This window comes from Eleutherodactylus coqui, chromosome 7 (assembly GCF_035609145.1).
Source record: "Eleutherodactylus coqui strain aEleCoq1 chromosome 7, aEleCoq1.hap1, whole genome shotgun sequence".
Taxonomy (NCBI): domain Eukaryota; kingdom Metazoa; phylum Chordata; class Amphibia; order Anura; family Eleutherodactylidae; genus Eleutherodactylus; species Eleutherodactylus coqui.
The window spans coordinates 2,333,607-2,352,692 of NC_089843.1; the positions used below are offsets into that span (position 1 = coordinate 2,333,607).

Sequence of the window (19,086 nt, forward strand, 5' to 3'; positions counted from 1 at the left end):
GGCTCATCTGCATGCAGTAATAGGAATGATGGATCGGTTCCAGTCCCGGAATATGATGGAGACTCTCCTGTTTAATCAGCTCAGTGAGAAGTTTCCAGAACTGGATGGAGCTCCTTGCCAGTCCGCACAACGTGATGCTTGTGTTTAATGAATCCGGACTTGAGGCGCCGGGAAATAGCCGGATATGAAGCCGGTAAAGAAAGTTTGGTGCAGCATTAAAACCAAAGTGACTGCAGAATGGCCGGTAACCAACAAAACTATAAAGTAAAGGTTACAGAAATTTATGAACGGGTGCGTGTGGGTGTAACCTTAAAGGCACAATATATGCATAAAATAAGTTCCAACTAGAACGGGCTAATGTAAAGAAAGAACTACTGCTACTTGTAGACAGAATAAGTCGGATCGATATTTTCAGTAAGAAATGCCTTTCTCCACTTCGGTGGAGAGTTGAACCCATAGATATTGTGAGACAATATTTTACACTTTAAAAAATTTAGGATGGGGGAGCGTGGCTTAGTGACCAGCAGAATGTGACCTGAAGACACAGGTTTGGGACAATTTGCCCAGTGCTGCAGGGAAGATGACAAGGCCCTACCTAACAAGCAGGGCTATCACCTCTATAAAGGCGGCCCCACGCTGGAACCTCGGCCCTGTTGTCCCTGAAAGGGTGATACTCGCAACCAGGTGGAACTGACACAATAAATGCACAAACTCACTTACCACACAGCCTCACACACTAAAGCAGATGGTAAAGCTGAATATAAAAGTGAGGGATTAGTCCATACATTCGCCAATGAACTTAAGCTGCAAGGCCACGACAAGGCTCCTCGTGTCTTGCAGTCCCTACTCTAGCAAGACACTAAGCAGGCAGCACAGGGCACCATTCACACAGCAACACACTAGAGTTAGCATACCAGACACACAACCACATAGAACAGGACAGCTCACTCCTCTTGTCCAGCCACCTGCACAGACATACAGAACCTGACACTGTTCACACCATATACACAGAACAGGGCTATCCACACCTATTGTTCGGCCACCTGCACAAACCCATAACACAAGGTCAGGCATGCAAAACCTGCAACCCTAGAGTGAAGGGATACTAGCTTTCTCTTGCAGAGGGAGGATATTTATCTGCAAATAGACCTGTGGTGATTGGCTAGCAGGAGAACACCAGACCCAGCCAGCTCAATCATTCCATACAGGTGATGCTGTGCTGCTAGAAACCAATGTAGCACAACAGATCCCAGCCAGCACAACCTAACAGCACATGGTTTGGGCTCCCAGGGAGAATCCATACTAAAACAAAGGATTCTACCGTTGAACTTTCCCCATCCCCCTTGCATGCACACAGACTCCTCTTTCCTTTACCTTGGGAAGTCTCCTTGAAGTAACCCGTTACATCAGAGCCCCAGTTGCAGCCTGCTCTGGTGGATGGACTGAGACCTCCATGTTGGAAACTAGCAACTGCGGGACCTGCGCTTCCGGATCACCTGAAAGTCATCGCTCAAGCAGTGAGATTCTGCGGTTAGACCTCCCAGCTATTAATCCCTGTAGAGGACTCACTTGCAGTTGGAGGCTTCAGACTTGGGCGCCCACTGCGTGACAGGACCTCCCATGGCAGAGCTACAGCTACTGACATCGGCTTACTTCCATAGGAGCGCTGGGACTCTTTCCGCGGCACTCTGATCCCCTCTGCAGACCATGGTCTTCCTCTTCTTTCACAGCGGTGTTGGGGCTCCCGTTGTGGTCTTCTCCCGTGGTGGCGCCAGGCCCCCTGCATCAGCCTGCGGCCTACATCTGCAACATACCACTTAATGCCGTCCTTAATCTATCCCCGACTCTTACTTTTAAAAAGTTAGGAGAATTAGGGGCAATGGATGCAGGTGTCCCTGTGGGTGTGTATCTTGTCACCCCCAGGAATTACCCCTGAGAGGAGAAGCATTGGGGAGACAGTGGATACCCCCCAAGCTATAGTGGAGGAATCCAGTGGCTGTGGAACACATCCAGCCTGCTGAAGGTAGGGAAGTGCTATGGATTGTCATTCAAAATTACAACAACTTTATCTCTGTCCGTGGGAGGTTGATTGACGGGCTGGCTTAAAGGGGTTGTCTCGCGAAATCAAGTGGGGTATACACTTCTGTATGGCCATATTAATGCACTTTGTAATATACATCGTGCATTAAATATGAGCCATACCGAAGTTATTCACTTACCTGCTCCGTTGCTAGCATCCCCGTCGCCATGGTTCCGTCTAATTTCGGTGTCTTCTTGCTTTTTTAGACGCGCTTGCGCAGATGGATCTTCTCCCTTCGGCTCGGTTTGGAAGCATCGGCGATTTGGCTCCGCCCCCTTGTACGCGTCATCGCGTAGCTCCGCCCCATGACGTGTGCCGATTCCAGCCTCCTGATTGGCTGGAATCGGCACGTGACGGGGCGGAGCTACGCGATGATGCATACAAGGGGCGGAGCCAAATCGCCGATGCTTCCGAGCCGAAGGTAGAAGATCCATCTGCGCAAGCGCGTCTAAAAAAGCAAGAAGACACCGAAATTAGACGGAACCATGGAGACGAGGACGCTAGCAACGGAGCAGGTAAGTGAATAACTTCTGTATGGCTCATATTTAACCCTTTCCAATCCAATTTGTATCCTAGTTTCCTAGGGGGCTTACTCTTTGTCTGTCGTTATACAACGGCGCTATATACTGGGTAAAGCCAGTACTGCATGAGATGACACATTGGATAGGCTCCAACAGCAGAGAGGCTGGCAATATACAGTAAGAGAACCCCGACAGATGTCTTCCAGCATCTGAGCTGTACAACCTTAAATCATAATGTCTTCAGAGGTCAGACAGTGGATTGGAAAGGGTTAATGCACGATGTATATTACAAAGTGCATTAATATGGCCATACAGAAGTGTATACCCCCACTTGCTGCCACGGGACAACCCCTTTAAGCCCAAACGCCGGAACGCATTTGCGTTCCACGAAAACTACACATGCGCAGTAGATATGTAACTACGGCAAGCTGTGAGTAATTGATTGACGTCACCTAATTTTAGAGCAGCGTCTGGTGTTTGAAGATGGGCCTCCGGCGCCATACATTTCCACAATTAACCCCAGACGGTAAGGCAGAGTGCCTGTAAACTTTGTACTTGTATTCGATACCTTGGGTCGCTTTAACACAGTACCAAGGGGTGATTATTATATAGAGAGACCTGTTCATTGGAGTGCGGTAGTTCTCCTTTTTTTTTCCTTTGGATGTATCCTTCAGCCTCATTTGATCCAAATTTGATCAGTTTCCCACAATTCCCTCCTCCAGATCATTTATAACAATGTTGACTAACACTGGGCCTAGGACAGAGCCTTGTGGTCCCACTTGATACATTCTTCCACTTGGATGTGCAGCCATTTATGACCGCTCTTTGAGTACGATCACTCAGCCAGTTGTGAATCCACCTAACAGCTGCCTTGTCAATCCCAGATTTGGTCATTTTTTTCAATAAGAACGGTATGAGATACTTTGTCAAATGCTTTACTGAAGCCAAGATATACTATATCCACCGCATTTCCCTGATCAACCCAGTCGGTGATTCTGTCATAGAAGGACATTAGATCAGTCCGGCATGACTTGTGTGTTACAAACCCATGCTGTCTCTTGTTAATTACTCCATTCTCATCCAAGTACTTGCATACACGCTGTTTAAGTATTTATTCAAAGATCTTTCCTAGTATAGACGTCAGGCTCACAGGCCTGTAGTTTCCTGGATCCACCTTCTTCCCTTTTTTGAAGATACGGACAACATTTGCCCTTTTCCAATCTTCTGGGACTTCCCCTGTTCTCCAGGAATTGTCACAGATTATGGCGAGTGGTTCAGTAATTACCTCCGCTGCTTACTTTAGTTTCCTAGGATGTAATTCATCTGGACCTTGAGACTTGAATTCATGTAAGTTAGCTAAGTGTTCCCTCACCATCCCTCTGCTTACAGATAGCCTGCATTCTTTTATTCCCCCAATAGCACAGCAAAGATCAGTTGATGTTACATCTACTTTCTGAGAGAAAACAGATACAAAATAGGAATTTAAAAGTTCGCCCTTCTCATCATTCTTAACCAATTCACCATTTTCATCCTGTAGGCATCCATTAGCATCTGTGACTTTTCTTTTAACCCCCCCAAATCCTTTTTTATTGCTTTTGGCCTCTCTTGCAGGTCTCAATTCATTTTCAGCTTTAGCTTTTCTGACCCTTGCCCTACAGTTTCTGCAGACCCCATTATATTCTTCTTTAGATATCCCTCCTCTTCCCATTTGATAAACATATTTTTCTTCCTCTTTAACATATGTACAAGTTCTGTGTTCATCCATCCTGGTCTTTTTAGTTTCAAATGGTTTTATTAATTTTTCCAAATTATTACAATATGGTATCTATAGATGTACCCCTCGCAGGGGGATTTGGAAGTGAAAAGATTCGTAAAACAAAACATAACATAATAAAGCTCAGTCAAGTATCCAGGCAACAACTTCCGCAAACCGTGTAATATATTTTTGGGGTTAGTTCTGCTGCTATCCATACTTTCTGTAGGGCTACTTTATATCTCTCTCCCCTCCCCAACTTATCGCTGGAGGGCCTCTGTGAGACCTGCAGCTCCTAAATATTCGGACCACTGCTGCCATGTTTTCAAGAACACCTCCATCCTGTCTTCTCTGATAGCTGAAAGCTTCTCGTATCTCATCATCAGCGAGATTCTAGCCTTGACCGGGCCTATCTTCAAGACGCGCGATAACCACTGTGACGCTATATATATTCTCGTTGCCATACAAATGTCTTGAGCCAGTTTATGCTGTTGGTTGTTGAAGCCTAGCTGTTTATTCGCCAGCAAACATGTCACTGGGGATCAGTCAAAGGGATGTCACCCCCAGACAGGTCCACCAGGTGTGCACAATAGAGTCCAATTCCGCACAGCCTCGAAAGCAAGACAATGAGCTGTGGAGGATCTTAATTAAGGTTTCTGCCAATGTCACCTGGTGGCTACCCTTAGAATCAAATGTGCAACAATGATGCCAACGTGGCAGAGAGAGAGAAATATTAAGGTCTCTTTTCCATCTAATCATATACGGAAGTTTTCTGTTGTGAGGGGGTTGGTTCATAGATGCATATAGACAGGAGATAGTCCCCGGTTGAAGGGGGGTCCATAGGCATATCTTTTCGAATGTGGTGGTGTTGGGTATAGATGTCGACCTAGGCAGCAATGCTCTGACAAAACTGCAGATCTGGTGAAGTTTGAGCCATCGATTGTTAGGGATGTCATATTTCTCAATAATCTGGGGAATGCTTAGGAGCTTTTGGAACTGAAGGAAGCGATGTAAATGTGTTATACCCTTGCTCCTCCACCACCGGAAAGCCCCCTGTTGGGTACTCAAAGAGAAGTTCTGGTTAGGAATAACGGGTAGAAGGGGTGGGAAATCTGTCATCAAGGAATATTTAAATCTAGTTTTTCTCCAGATATCAAAAAGGTGAGCTGTCAATGGGGACAGTAGTTGCAAGTCCGAGACTTTGAAGCCTCTATGCCAAAAAACTGTATGGGGGTCCACTGGGGCTATCATAGAGGACTCAAGTTCTGCCCAAATTGGTGCTCCCGCCCCTGCGAATATCAGGGGGATCTGAGACAATTGGGCCGCCATAAAATATTTTTGAAAGTTGGCACAGATAATCCGCCCACCCGTCTGTGGTAGTGCATAACATTTTGCCTGATTCTTGGTCTCTTTCCCCTCCAGATAAATTGGAAGACCGCTTTTTGGATCTCTTTCAGGTCTGCCGCCAGGATGTTAATGGGGAGGCATTGGAAAAGATAGAGTAGTTGTGGTAGTATTGTCATTTTGATAGCATTTATGCGTCCAATCCAGGACAGGGTGGGCCGGTCCCATCTCCTCAAATCTGCCTTAACGGATTTAAATAATGGGGGATAGTTCCGCCTGTATAACGAGGCTAGATCAAGGGTTAGCTTTATACCTAAGTAAGATAGTGGGGGGGAATGTGGAACCCAAAATTGAGGTCTATCAGCTTTTTTGTCTGGTTGGGGATATTAATATAATGAGCCTCAGTCTTGTCCATATTGACCGTTAAGCCTGACACCTCTGCAAGGGAGTCAAGGGATCTAATCAGGTTGGGTAAGGAGGTCCCGATTTGCGTGTTGCTGGTCTCCAGCAGGTTGCTTTCCTAGATAATCCTGCATAGTGTGATAGGTACGTATTGTGGTGATTTGCGGGTGTTGCCTTAGATAAAGATCTATAGTTGGAAGAGCTTGTAATTAAAAGTAACATAACAGCGTATTGGGCTTGTAAGCCCAAGGTGGTCCTGACGTCGGGTGTATCCCCCATATGATGTGGGGTACTCACGAGGTCTGGAGCGGAGTGGACAACAAATACCTCCATTCCATCCTGGAGCTAAATATAGCTAGAAAATAAAAGGTTGGAAATTCGATCACATCCACAGGCCTCAAACTTTAACTATATTTAACATTGGCCAAACTATGTGTCACGTAGATTCTGGGGGTGGCTAAACAGAACCGTCACGGCACGCAGGGCCCTCTATGCAAACCTCTGAGCGACTAATTGCCTGGTTTAGCCCCCGGTGAAGAGGAGCAGAATGTCACGACTCTTTTGTTTGGAGGGTCGGAGAGGTGAGTCTTTAGTTGTTTAGAGTCTGCTAATATAACCTCCTCCCAGTAATTCCCCCCTCCCTATCCCCGGTGGGTCAGTGGGGTGCATACAGGTGTACCGTATAGTTCCATTGTTGAATGAGGTGCTGTTCTATTGGGGAGGCTGGGCTCGATGCGGGGTTCCAGTCATTGACCAGGTCCTTGTCGGCCTTTGGGTTCTAGGAGTCACGACATTCGTTGTGTCAAAACGGATTCATTCTTCCTCTAGGACACGTCTTCCTTCTTCCAATGTTCGGAGATTATATGTTCGTTGGTTGATCCTGATGTTCAATGCAAAGGGGAAGTTCCATCTGTAGCGGATGTTTGCTCTTTGTAGCGCCTGGGTAAGAGGTCTCAGGCTCCTTCTTTTAGCCAGGGTGATTGGGGCGATATCCGCATATATCTGGACGGTTGGCGATACCCCTGGAAGTACTATTGGGTTTTTTGCAGCTGCTAGTATCTGGTCGCGCATCTCATCATAGTGGAGTTTGAGGACGATGTCCCTAGGTAGATCAGGGTTGTTAGGTCTACTCAGGGCCCGATGGATACGGATGATACGTAAGCTTTCTTGGGAGACTTGTGGTAGCAGCGCAGAGAATAGGTTAGTTGCTGCTTCCCGCAGGTTGGTGATTGCCTCTGGCATTCCTCTGATTCGGATATTTGCTCGTGTACTTCTGTTTTCCAGGTCTTCAGTTCTAGAGCCTCTACCCACTCAGAGACATCTTCGTCCTTGGCTCGTTCCTGATCCAGGGCTTCCACTATGTCGCCTGTCTTATGTTCTAGGTCAGCGATGCGTTGCCCCAGGTCATGAATCTGGCTATTGCGAAGCGCGGACTGTAGTTCCGCTTTGAATAGGTGTTGTATATGTAGAAAGAGCGCCGTATCAGAGACAGAGAGTGAGGAATCGTCCGATGTTAGCGGTAGGGAAGTAGCTTGGTCTCCCAATGGTGGTGATGTTGATTTGTCCATATTTGGAGCCTGTATCTGTGGCCTTTCTGGTTTGGTAATGATGGGTTGAGAAATTGAGAAGAGTTCCGAAAGCGTGCTCTGGGAAGTAGAAGGTCGTAACTTGTTCTGTTTGTTAATTCTCTTTGGCATAGTGGTGTGGTATCGACTCAGATTCCATCAAAATGACCAGGACGGGGTGGAGCACAGGTCACAGAGGAGAAAAAAACATTGTGACTGTGTATGTGGCCCTCCGGCTTAGCGGGGGTTCTTAGTGGATCTGCAGCATAAGTCTAGATGTTAAAAGTTGAATTGGACAGGTAATTCGCAGAGCCGGGTCAATTCTGCCAATTGCGGTCTTTTTCACTTATATGTATAAGTTGTGACAGAGTACGTTGTCAGCACTGGCCACTAGGTGGCAACAAAAGCTTGAAAAATATGGGTTATAGATGCAGTGCTAATGTTTGCCACTAGATGTCAGCAGCACTCTCAGGGAATTGTGGACAGAGTTGCAGTTCTCTATTTCACCGATAGATGGCAGCAGTGGCCTCAGGGTAAGATGGTGCGCGGCTCCCGATAGAGCTTTCAGTCTGGAGTGGGGGGCAGCTCGAATACTGATCAGGTATGTTTAAGTTTTTTCCCCTTTTTTTTCCTCCTTCCTCCTGCTTTACTTCAATGGGCCTAGGCAGGGGGACGTAAAGGGGCTTCCACTCTCACCTTTTCAAGTACGGTGGCAAGTCACTGCCGTCACACTCCCCACTGTGTCAGCCCGTCCTCCCCTGCTTTGTTAGAGCCTGCTGATAGCCCTGGGGGTCCTTCAGTCCTCGGCCACTGGTCTGGTTGGCTAGGCGCCTAAGGTTCAGGCTGCGGTGTTGGCCGGCGCAGGGTCATAAGGCTCCTCCGATCTGCAAACCCCTGAGAAAGCGCTGCCTTATGGCTTGCCTTGCCCTTCAGTGGTGGTCCGTAGTCTCTGGAGGGGCTAGCGGGCTGGTCCCCAGCCTCTTACCGGTGTTGTGGGCTGCGGCTCCGTGTCTTTTGCCCTCCTCCCCGTTCCGTAAGTGCTGATAGTGGGGCCGGTGTCACACTTCTTCCTCCTGCAGCACAATGGTCTCCCCGCCCATCCTGGTCTCTTTAAATGCCTCCCATTCTTCCTTCTTTCAGGGATTGGTAACGATTGTGCTTTGAGAATCTCATTTTATAAGATTTCCCAACCGTCTTGGACATTTCTGTCCTTAAGAACATCCAGCCAGTCTTGAGTACAGGGGTGTGAATACTTATGTCACTGCAAAATACTAGTTGGTTTTTTGTTTTTTTTAAATGTTCAAAGATTTCCCCCATTTTGTTGTCACTTTGTCATTATGGAGTATTTGGTGCAGAAAGATGGAGAAAATAAGGCCACAACGTGTAAAACAAAAAGTGGAGGGTCTGAAGACTGTCTGGACCTACTTTGACATGAGGGAGCTGGCTGCTCATGCCAGGAGTGACATTATTGTGGCGGAGAGCTGAAAGGGAAAAACCAATGCCTCGTGTGCCTGTGTGCTGCAGGGGGAATTGTAGAACTCAGTCTGGGGGCAGACAGGGTGAGGCTTTCCTAGGTTTGTGCGGGGCAGGATACACTTGTGAGCACCTAAGCGAGTTAGAGGGGTCGTGCCATGTTATAAAGCTATTCCTTATCCACAGGATAAGTTTTTGATCTGCGGGGGCCCAATCAGTGGGAGGTCTAAAAGTTCCCACATGTGCAAGCCCTGGCTCCGTGTATTCCAATTTCATCTCCGGAGATTGCAGAGCGCTCAACTGTCAATTTCCAGCACTCCCATTGAAATGAATAAAGCAGCGGCATGCTGGTGCGATTACAGGCACCTTTGAGACCCCTATTCTCGAGATTACTTGGGGTCCCAGCAGTCAGACCCCGACCGATCACAAAGTTATCGTTAGAACTTGTTACAACCGTTTTAAGCTAGCTGTGTCTTTGTGAGAAAATGAGGATGTCTGAAATGTTCCCTAAATAGCGGCAGATGATCAGTACTTTAGGAGTTGGCCAATGTAGGTACTTTAATGTTGGAGAGGGGAATAAGATTGGGGTCAGGCATGGAGCGTGAAGAGCACTTAGCCTCTCCTAAATGGAAATATGCCTCCTAATGTGGCTGATCTGTGGTGTTATGGGAAGTTATCTTCTCTGCATGAGACCAATGAACGCCATATTGCTGTGTCCCTGCTCCTTCCAATCTAGTCCTGCAGGCAAGATGTGGAGTAAGAAGTCTCTGTTTTGGTCTGATGGATCCTTACAGGTGGTCTATGAGAGAGGAGAGAGTCTTCAGCTGCTCTCTCTGCTGGTAAGGTTACCAGCCGGAAGTCGTAGGGGTTAGTCTGTAAATTTAGTCCTAGCGTTATCCCCCAGTTGGCCCGGGGCTCAGCCTGGACTTCACATATCAGTGGTGGCCGGTGGGTGTAAGTCAGAGCAGGACGGGCTGATGGGGCGTAGATGAAGCAGATTCTGCTGTCGGTCAAGGCCTAGTATCCTGGATCACAGTGAGCGGCCATGGAGATCTGCTGGTGTCCTGAAGATACTGATGGCATCAGGTGGCCGGCGGCCTGTAGAGCTCGGCTGATGATGGTTCGGATCAGTTTCATGTCTGTGCGCCCAGGATGGAGGCAGATTGTAATGCTTCTTGCTGGGATATAGAACAGTGTGTGTGGAGCGCCTCCTGATGCTGTGAAGTTAATAGCACAGCGTATCATCATAGCCCCGGGGGACATTAATGGCATTTATCTCAGTAGAGGCTACTTGGCTGAGAACACTGAGAAACCATGTAAAATGTAAGATTGTGGCTGTTGTGCATCTAGACCGGACTGGGATAAGGCTGCGGCTGTAGTGCATCTAGCCCGGGCTGGGAAAAGGCTGCGGCTGTAGTGCATCTAGACCGGACTGGGATAAGGCTGCGGCTGTTGTGCATCTAGACCGGACTGGGATAAGGCTGCGGCTGTAGTGCATCTAGCCCGGGCTGGGAAAAGGCTGCGGCTGTAGTGCTGATGATGGGGTTGTTGTGAATCTAGACCAGACCGGATAAAGGAATATAGACCTCACGGATGAGTCCTCTGCTCGGGACCCCATTCTATGATTCAGAATGGAGAGTTGCAGTTTGAGTGTTACTCCCACTATGGCAAATACAAGCTGTCCATGTATTACATAGCTGATAGCCATATAATGCCTGCCATATAACACAGCATTTGCCCTGCAGCTTCAGAGGAAATGTTTAAGAAATTCTTCAGCTAGAGTTAAAACGAGAGCCGCATATGACCACATCCTTTCCATAAAACAGACGGCAAATGCCGAGTTTAGTCAAAGGGAAAAGCAGCTCTGAGCTGATGATCTGCCCCTCATCATCTTTTATGGTAGCTGTTACCAAATGTATGGAAATAGGATGTCTCACGAGTAAGACAACATCAAGGTATGCGACTACATCCATTCTTGGCAGTAAAATAATCTTCCCAGGCTCCGAAATGGCCGACGTGTGTGGAAATCCTATTTGGTAAAAACATCCCCCCAGCTGGTCATCTTTCACAATAAATGACCATTCATGATAAACAGGAGGCTTCTTGTGACAATCATCATAGATGAGCCAAACCAATTCCTGAGCAGAGAAAATGTAGCTACAATTCCAAGATATTGTACTATGTCTAGTTAGATGAGGCCTTTTAAAGAGTCAGCATGACTCTGATGTCTTAAAGAAAGCAGGCCTTCTTAAAGGGGATTAGCAGAGATATCAGTGCATCTTTCCCCATCAAACTCAACTGTTGTCCAGGGGCTTTGGATGTGGCTCAAACCTCATGATTGGATGAGAACCCCTAAAATTCTTGGGAAGAGAGTCCATGTTTCTATGGATTTGGGGATCCTCAAATTGGCACTTTGTAGCTGCTGTTTAATGTATTGAACAGAATCTGGTGGCAGCTTAGAATCAACCTTCATGTCTGTAACTTGATTTGCTGACTGCCTTGCTCATTGTGTAGTAAAGCATCAATTATTTGGTTTGCTTAAATATTTGTTCCCTCTTCCAGGTAAAGACTGCATAGGAGGCTCTCATGGACATCACCTTTTATCCCCCAATTCTGAACTAAAACATCATCAATCACAGACTGGCAGGGAAAGTGGCCATGGACTGGGCAAGATGTTTGCATGTTCTGGGTGTGGGCAACGTTTTAAAAGGAAATCGACTCTTTCCATCCACAGGAGAATTCACATCGATCAGAGGCCATTTTCATGTTCAGAGTGCGGCAAATGCTTTACTATGAAAGCCGTTCTCACTGAACATCAAGCCATTCACAGCGGGGAGAAGCCATATTCATGTTCAGAATGTGGAAGGTGTTTTAGATGTAAATCAACTCTTGTTATGCATAAGAGAAGTCACACAGGAGAAAAGCCGCATTCCTGTTCAGACTGTGACAAATGCTTTACAGATGCATCAAATCTAGCTAAACAAAAGAGAGGTCGTACAGGAAAGAAGCCTCTTTCATGTTCAGAATGTGGGAAATGTTTTTGTAGGAAATCCGTTTTGGTTGAGCATCAGAGAATTCACACAGGAGAGATGCCGTATTCATGTAAGGAATGTGGGAAAAGGTTTAATCGGAAATCATGTTTTTTTAAACACCAGAAAACTCACACAGGAGAGAAGCCGTTTTCATGTTCACAATGTGAGAAAAGTTTTAGACATAAATCAAGGCTTGTTGCACATCAGAGAACTCACACAGGAGAAAAACCGTATATATGCTCAGAATGTGGAAGGTGTTTTGCCTCTAAATTCTCTCTTGTGGTACATCTGAGAACTCACACTGAAGAGAAGCCATTTTCATGTCCTGAATGTGAGAAAGGTTTTACCCGTAAATCAAGATTAACAGAACATCTAAGAAGTCACACAGGAGAGAAGTCTTTTTCATGTTCAGAATGTGGGAAATATTTTACATCAAAATCTGCTTTTGTTATACATGAGAGAATTCACACAGGAGAGAAGCCATACCCATGTTCAGAATGTGGGAAAGGTTTTATTACTAAAGACAGACTAAATATGCATCAGAGAACTCACACAGGAGAAAAGCCATATTCATGTTCAGAATGTGAAAAATGCTTCACATTTTCATCAGCTCTAGCTAAACATAACAGAATTCACAAAGAAGGGATGCCTTTTTCATGTCCAGAATGTGGGAAAGGTTTTAGTAGTAAATATGTTTTCGTTGAGCATCAGAGAATTCATACAGGAGAGATGCCATATTCATGTAAGGAATGTGGGAAAGATTTTAAACAGAAAGCAGCTTTTGTTAAACATCAGAAAACTCACACAGAGAAGCCATATTCATGTTCAGAAAGTGGGAAATGCATTATAGATGCATCAAGTCTAGCTAAGCATCAGAAAATTCACACAAGAGAGAAGCCGTATTCATGCTTAGAATGTGGGAAAAGTTTTAGACAGAAATCCTATCTGGTTACACATCAGAGAACTCACACAGGAGAGAAACCGTATTCATGTTCAGAATGTGGAAGATGTTTTACGGTTAAATTCTCTCTATTGGAACATCTGAGAACTCATGATGAAAAGAAGACATTTTCATGTCCTGAATGTAAGAAATGTTTTACCCAGAAATCTAGTCTTCTTAGGCATGAGAGAAGTCACAGAGGAAAGAATCCGTATTCATGTTTGGACTGTGGAAAAGGCTTTACACACAAAGATTCTCTTGTGGAACATCTAAGATCTCACACAGGAGAGAAGTCCTTTATATGTTCAGAGTGTGGGGAACGTTTTATGCTTAAAGGTCATCTTGAGAGACATCAGAGAATTCACACAGGGGAGAAATTATTTTCATGCTTAGAATGTGGAAGCCGTTTTACCCATAAATCAGATCTTGCTGAGCATCTCAGAAGTCACACAGGGGAGTAGCCAATCGGGATACAGGAAATATGTTTGTCAGGTCTTGTTAAGCATCAAAGAATTCACACAGGCAAAAAAACAAAATCATGTTCAGAATGTGGGAAATGCAGCAGGTGTGGAGCTCCATTGTATGACCTGCTGCCCCAGGATGCCTTCGGATGCTTGGCTGCAATACAGAAAACCATCACTGCTTAATGCTGAGGTTTTTTTGTATGAGCTCCGTGACAGCTATTGTTTGTCAATGGCTACATTCCTCATCAATAACCCTCACCAGGACAGATAAGCTGTAGTTGTTATTGGTACCATTTCTGATACATGTAATGTATTGTAAACTTACATCCCGTAGCATTAAGTGGTTAAAAATATACCCTACTTCTGGCAATCCTACTGGTGGCCCACAAGGCAACAATACATGGGAAAATAATCCAAATGTCCTCTAGACTGAGATGGCCTTACCAAGACACTCTTCTTGAAAAGGAACAGAATTTAACAGGATTTTTGGAAGAAACTGAACTGCCTCCTCGCTCACCTCTCATTGTGATCTAGAAAAGGAAATAACACCAGAGGAAGCTAAAGAAACAATTAGGATTGCGAAATTATCTAGTACTTCTGCTTTGGATAGATTTGGTGCTTTGGAGTATAAAAAATTGGCCCCGCAACTGATCCCTTAATTTAGCAGCCTTTTCATTCCTATCAGTGAGGCCCGGAATATTATATGGCGACTAGAAAAGTCATAAAGCTAATGAGACTCTTTCATTAAGTGTGAATTACTGAGCTGCATCTTTAATGAATAATGACATGAAATTACAAACAAACTCCGTTCTCCTTTTTTAAAATTCTTTTTTTTAAATTCTTTTTAGTAGTAATTTTTTTTTTTTTTTTTAAGGAACATTTATTTCACCAAAAGACAAATATACAGTAACAGCAGACATCCTAAAGACATCATAAAGGATGCGCACCTTGCTGATACATCAGTACATGAGAACTGGAAAAAAAAGACAAAAGTGAAAACACTGAGTGTCTGGCAGATTCGTGCGCATTTCTCATAAAACAGAATACTTGGCTGTTCATTTTCACATTTATCAACTTCATAATGGAACAAACCCAAACCAGTCTGGAGCCCCAAGACACCAGGAGAAAAAGGTAGAAGGAAAAAACAAAACAACCAATAAAGGGGCAAAAAAAAATAGATAAAACAACCCCCCCCCCCCCTCCCTTAAACAACATCCCTGCGCGACTCTTAAAGAAAAAAAGAATTAGCCTAAACAGTAGATCGGTTCAGGCGGGTATCCCTCACCATATCCATTCCCAATATCTAGACAGGCATCTCTGCTGCTGTTGCCGGACAGTTCACCCAGTGCCCCCAAACCTTGTCAAACTTCTCAGGACATCCCCTCGCCATATAAGTCAGTTTATACATTGGAAGCACAGAGTTCTCCACCCGGATCCATGCGTTTCTGGTCAGCCTACCAGGGTGCTTCCAGTTTAACAAAATCACCTTCTTAGCATAGAAAAACAGTAGTTTATATAAGGTGCGGGTTGCGGCTGCCACTGGTAGGTCTCCAACAAGCCCAAAGAGGCAAACCCCAGGGTGCATGATCCTCGGGGCCCCCAGGTGAGATTCCATAAATACAAGAATGTCCCCCCAGTAGTCTCGCATGACACCACAGTCCCAGAACATGTGCATGATGGTCCCATCGGCAATTAAGCATCCGGGACAGGTCGCTGAGGGGAGCAGACCCATTACATGTAGCCTGGATGGGGTGTAGTATATACGGCGAAGGAACTTCACCTGGAACTTCACCTGGATAAGCCTATCTCTAGCACTAATCAAAGGAGGACCAGAGCTCGCCAATATGTCTTCACTCTCCTCCACTAACAGATCAGGAATGTCAATGACCCACTTCTGGGTCGCCCTCTCCCTCAACGGGGCAAGACACTGCACCAAGTGGGCATAGAAACTGGACAGTGGTCTTACTAGGTTGCACATCTGTGCCAAGCCTTCCAACTGAGTCAGGGACAGCGGTATGGACAAGCCCTGAACTGAGCCCTGATCACATGTCGTAGCTGGTAGTATCTAAAATAGGAGTGCTCAGGCAGGTTGTAGATTAACTGCAGCTGGAGGAAAGTGCAGAAGTTGCCCTCACTGACTGTGTCCGATAGTACATTAATACCCTGAGCTCTTCAGAATGCAGACTCTGTAAAGTGTTGCAGGTGCGGCAAGTGTGGATTATCCCACAAAGGAGTATGTAGGGACCATGTGACTTCCACTACAGGGGACAGCTGCAAGGCCTTGTGCCATATTTTGTGTTACCAGCATGGGGTCAGGTAAGGGGGCAATAGGAGAGGAGGGGCCACGCATCAGCAGACCCCTCAATCCCAGGGCAGAGCCCGCCACCCTGCGCTCCAGTCCCACTACCGGATTGTAATCCGATGAAGTCAGCCACCACCAAGCATACACCAGCTGGCTGGCCAGATAGTAGTAGGAGAAGTGGGGTAAGGCTAATCCTCCCCAGCTCACTGCGAGGCACAAGGTCTCCAATTTAACCCTGGGGGTGGAGCCTCTCCACAGGATACGCAGTACAATCCCACGAAGCATGGCAAAGAATCTGGTTGAGACCAGGACAGGCGAGTTATGCAGGACGTACAAAGATTTGGGTAGTAGCTTCATTTTTAACAGATTGACTTTGCCCACTAGAGTGAGCGGGAGAGAGGCCCGGCGCGTCGCCATTCCCTCAACCCATTTAAGGAGGGGAGTTAATGTCAAATTTAGTAATAATTTTAATTAACTTTTTCATTATTTTACATCATAAACCCCAGTACCCTTATCCCCTCCCAGTTCTCGCTCACATTTGCATCTAGTTTTTTAGCTATGTTCAGAAAATAAACTTAATATTAGGGTTTATAGGCATTTCCTACTCCCTACTAATCCTCCTTGACCTGTCTGCTGCATTTGACACTGTCCACCATGACCTCCTTCTCACTATGCTCCGCTCTATTGGTCTACAGGACACTGCTCTCTCCTGGTTCTCCTCCTACCTCTCTGACTTCAGTGTCTCCTTTGCTGGTTCTAGCTCTGCTCCACTTCCTCTCGCTGTTGGGGTCCCCCTGGGCTCAGTCCTCGGTCCCATTCTCTTCTCTATCTACACAGACCCAATTGGACAAACTGTGAAGGCTGTGGGCCTAAAACATATACATATATATTTCATCTTGTCTCCTATGAACATCTCTGATATACGCTTCTGAATGCTATGAGCCTAAAACATATACATATATTTTTTCATCCTGTCTCCTATGAACATCTGTGATATACGCTTATACATTCATATGTTGTTTGCGCAGTCAGATTGGATTGTTACAGGAATAGAAATAGAGAATAGCACTCAGCAAACGTGTATATACAACTTACATACTTCCTTATCTTCTGTTACATTGTTCAAAGGTCAGTATACAACAGTGTCCAGTAAAGACAAAGCCTTAATGATTAACTGCTATCTATGTAAAAGCACATGACTGGCTGAAATGTACACATAGTGACAATAGACCACCCTCCTTTAAAATACTATATGAAGGAAGATGTTTTGGAATAAAGGTAGATTGCTTGTAGACACGGTCCTGATCTGTGTCCATTGCTTTCTCACGGCGGCCGCCATAACCCCCTCTGATTTGGAGCCTCTAAGCATATTGATGGAAAGATTGAATTTCCCTACCAAACTGGCGCCCAACTTGAGGGGCTTGGAGGAACAAGAGGACCACTTACACCTCAAACCCCTCTGGAACCAGATGGGATCAGGAGCCACTCGGAACCAAGGATTGACAAAACTGCGCAGTAAGGTAAGGCTTTATCTTGCCAATCTATCCGTGTTTCTTGGCTGCTCCTTTCCTGTCCGAGGGGTAAGAAGTGCATGCCTCTTATAAGTCTTCAAGGTTTTAAAAGAATCCATATGGTGGGCTGAATATGCTGTGCGGGTGTTCTTTAACTGTTATTGTCTTTATTTGTTACTTTGCGTGGTCAGTTTACAGAATATGAAACCCTCTTGCCGATCTCTGGAAGGCATGGTATAAGTTGTACCAGGGAAGCCTAAAGTATTTAGGGGATAGAATCCCTGATGGGATCCTCTTATAGGCATAAGAGAAGTAGTAGAAACGAGGGGAAATAAGCAGGGTGAGGAAGTACTGACACTTTAACCCCTTGAGTGGCGGGTTTCCTACCACCCTGTCGTGCCCACCAGGGCAGGTTTTTTAAAATGGTCTAATCATTGAATTTCAACTAATTTTGCAGTTGCGTCTCAAGAGCCATAACTTTTTCATTTTTCCATTGACATGGCCATATGAGGGCTTGTTTTTTGCGGGACAAGTTGTGATTTTTTTAAACAGGGGGGAGGAAAAAAGGAAATGGGGAAAAAAGAAAAACAGGGACCATGTTATTAAGGGGTTAAATAATGCATTAACTTCTCTGGGTTATTACGACGCATGGATACCACATGTGTGATTTTATTTTTGATTTTTTTTACTAAGTAAAGGGAGACAAGTGTTTTTATAACTTTTTTTTTTTATTTTTTTTTTGTCCCTTTAGGGGACTTCCACGGGGACCCATCAGGACCCCTGATCACATTCCGGGGGTCCGATGGTGACAGCCCTTTACATGCTGCAGTGACAGCCCTTTTACATGCTGCAGCATGTAAGGGGTTAACACAGCAGAGATCGGAGGTTTTCTCTGATCTCTGCTGTAAGAGCTAGTACCTAGCTGTCCTCTGACAGCTAACAACCAGCTCTCCCTGCCACAGAGACCATCGGCTTGCTTCTGACAAGCCGATGGTCTCTATGGCAACCTGTAAACAAAGCAGGAGATTGCCGACATATCGGCAATATCTTCTGCTGGTTTTTCAAAGCCCTTGCTTTGTTCTCTGTGGGTCTGTGCAGGCAGACCACACTGTCACAGCTTGTGGCATTGTGCTCTGCAGCTCCCATAGTGATACATAGCCCGGAAATCTTCCGGGCTATGTTGCTATGAGCAGTGGAGCTCGTCCCGGAAATTTTCCGGGCGTGCCACTCAAGGGGTTAAAGAATGAACTGACATGTAAATGTTTTTGTCTTTATGTGTGCCTGTTTATGAGTGAGTGATTGAGATGAGCTGACCTGATCTACAGAACCTGACCTCCGGCGTGCAAACATAAATCTCTGTGTCCCGTGTTAACAGGAACCCGATCAGTGACGCTGTAAGGAGTCCCTAACAAGGCCACGATTATGGACAGGGCCCCCTGCGGTTCCGTTTGTATATTTCAATGGCCAGGGGATTGTTTTATGTGTGTGAGAATAAAAATAATAAACCTTTTGGTATACATAAACCACCAGCCATGGGGAATATTGCTGGCAAAGAGGATAAGGTGTGGGAGACGGCTAAAGAAAATCTACAAGAAAGAGAAGGCAGAGCTGCAGTGGGTAGAGGATGTGATAAATTGTTAACCCCTTAACGACTGCCCCATCGGGAAACTACGTCCTCAGAAAGTGGGCTTTAATCCTA

General features: G+C 45.7%; 1 protein-coding gene across 2 annotated transcripts in view; it reads left to right on the plus strand.

Moving 5' to 3' along the window:
- LOC136572296 (zinc finger protein 420-like) overlaps positions 1–14,428 on the plus strand; it is a 73,140-nt gene extending 58,712 nt beyond the window's left edge. Inside the window, exon 10 of one of the 2 annotated variants that reach the window (XM_066572757.1) lies at positions 11,701–14,428. In XM_066572757.1, the coding sequence (XP_066428854.1) occupies positions 11,701–13,571 (1,871 nt within the window). In that variant the 3' untranslated portion in view covers positions 13,572–14,428. The remainder of the gene's footprint in view (positions 1–11,700) is intronic. The other variant, XM_066572758.1, reaches the window with a different exon arrangement.
- The last annotated feature ends 4,658 nt before the right edge of the window (positions 14,429–19,086 follow it).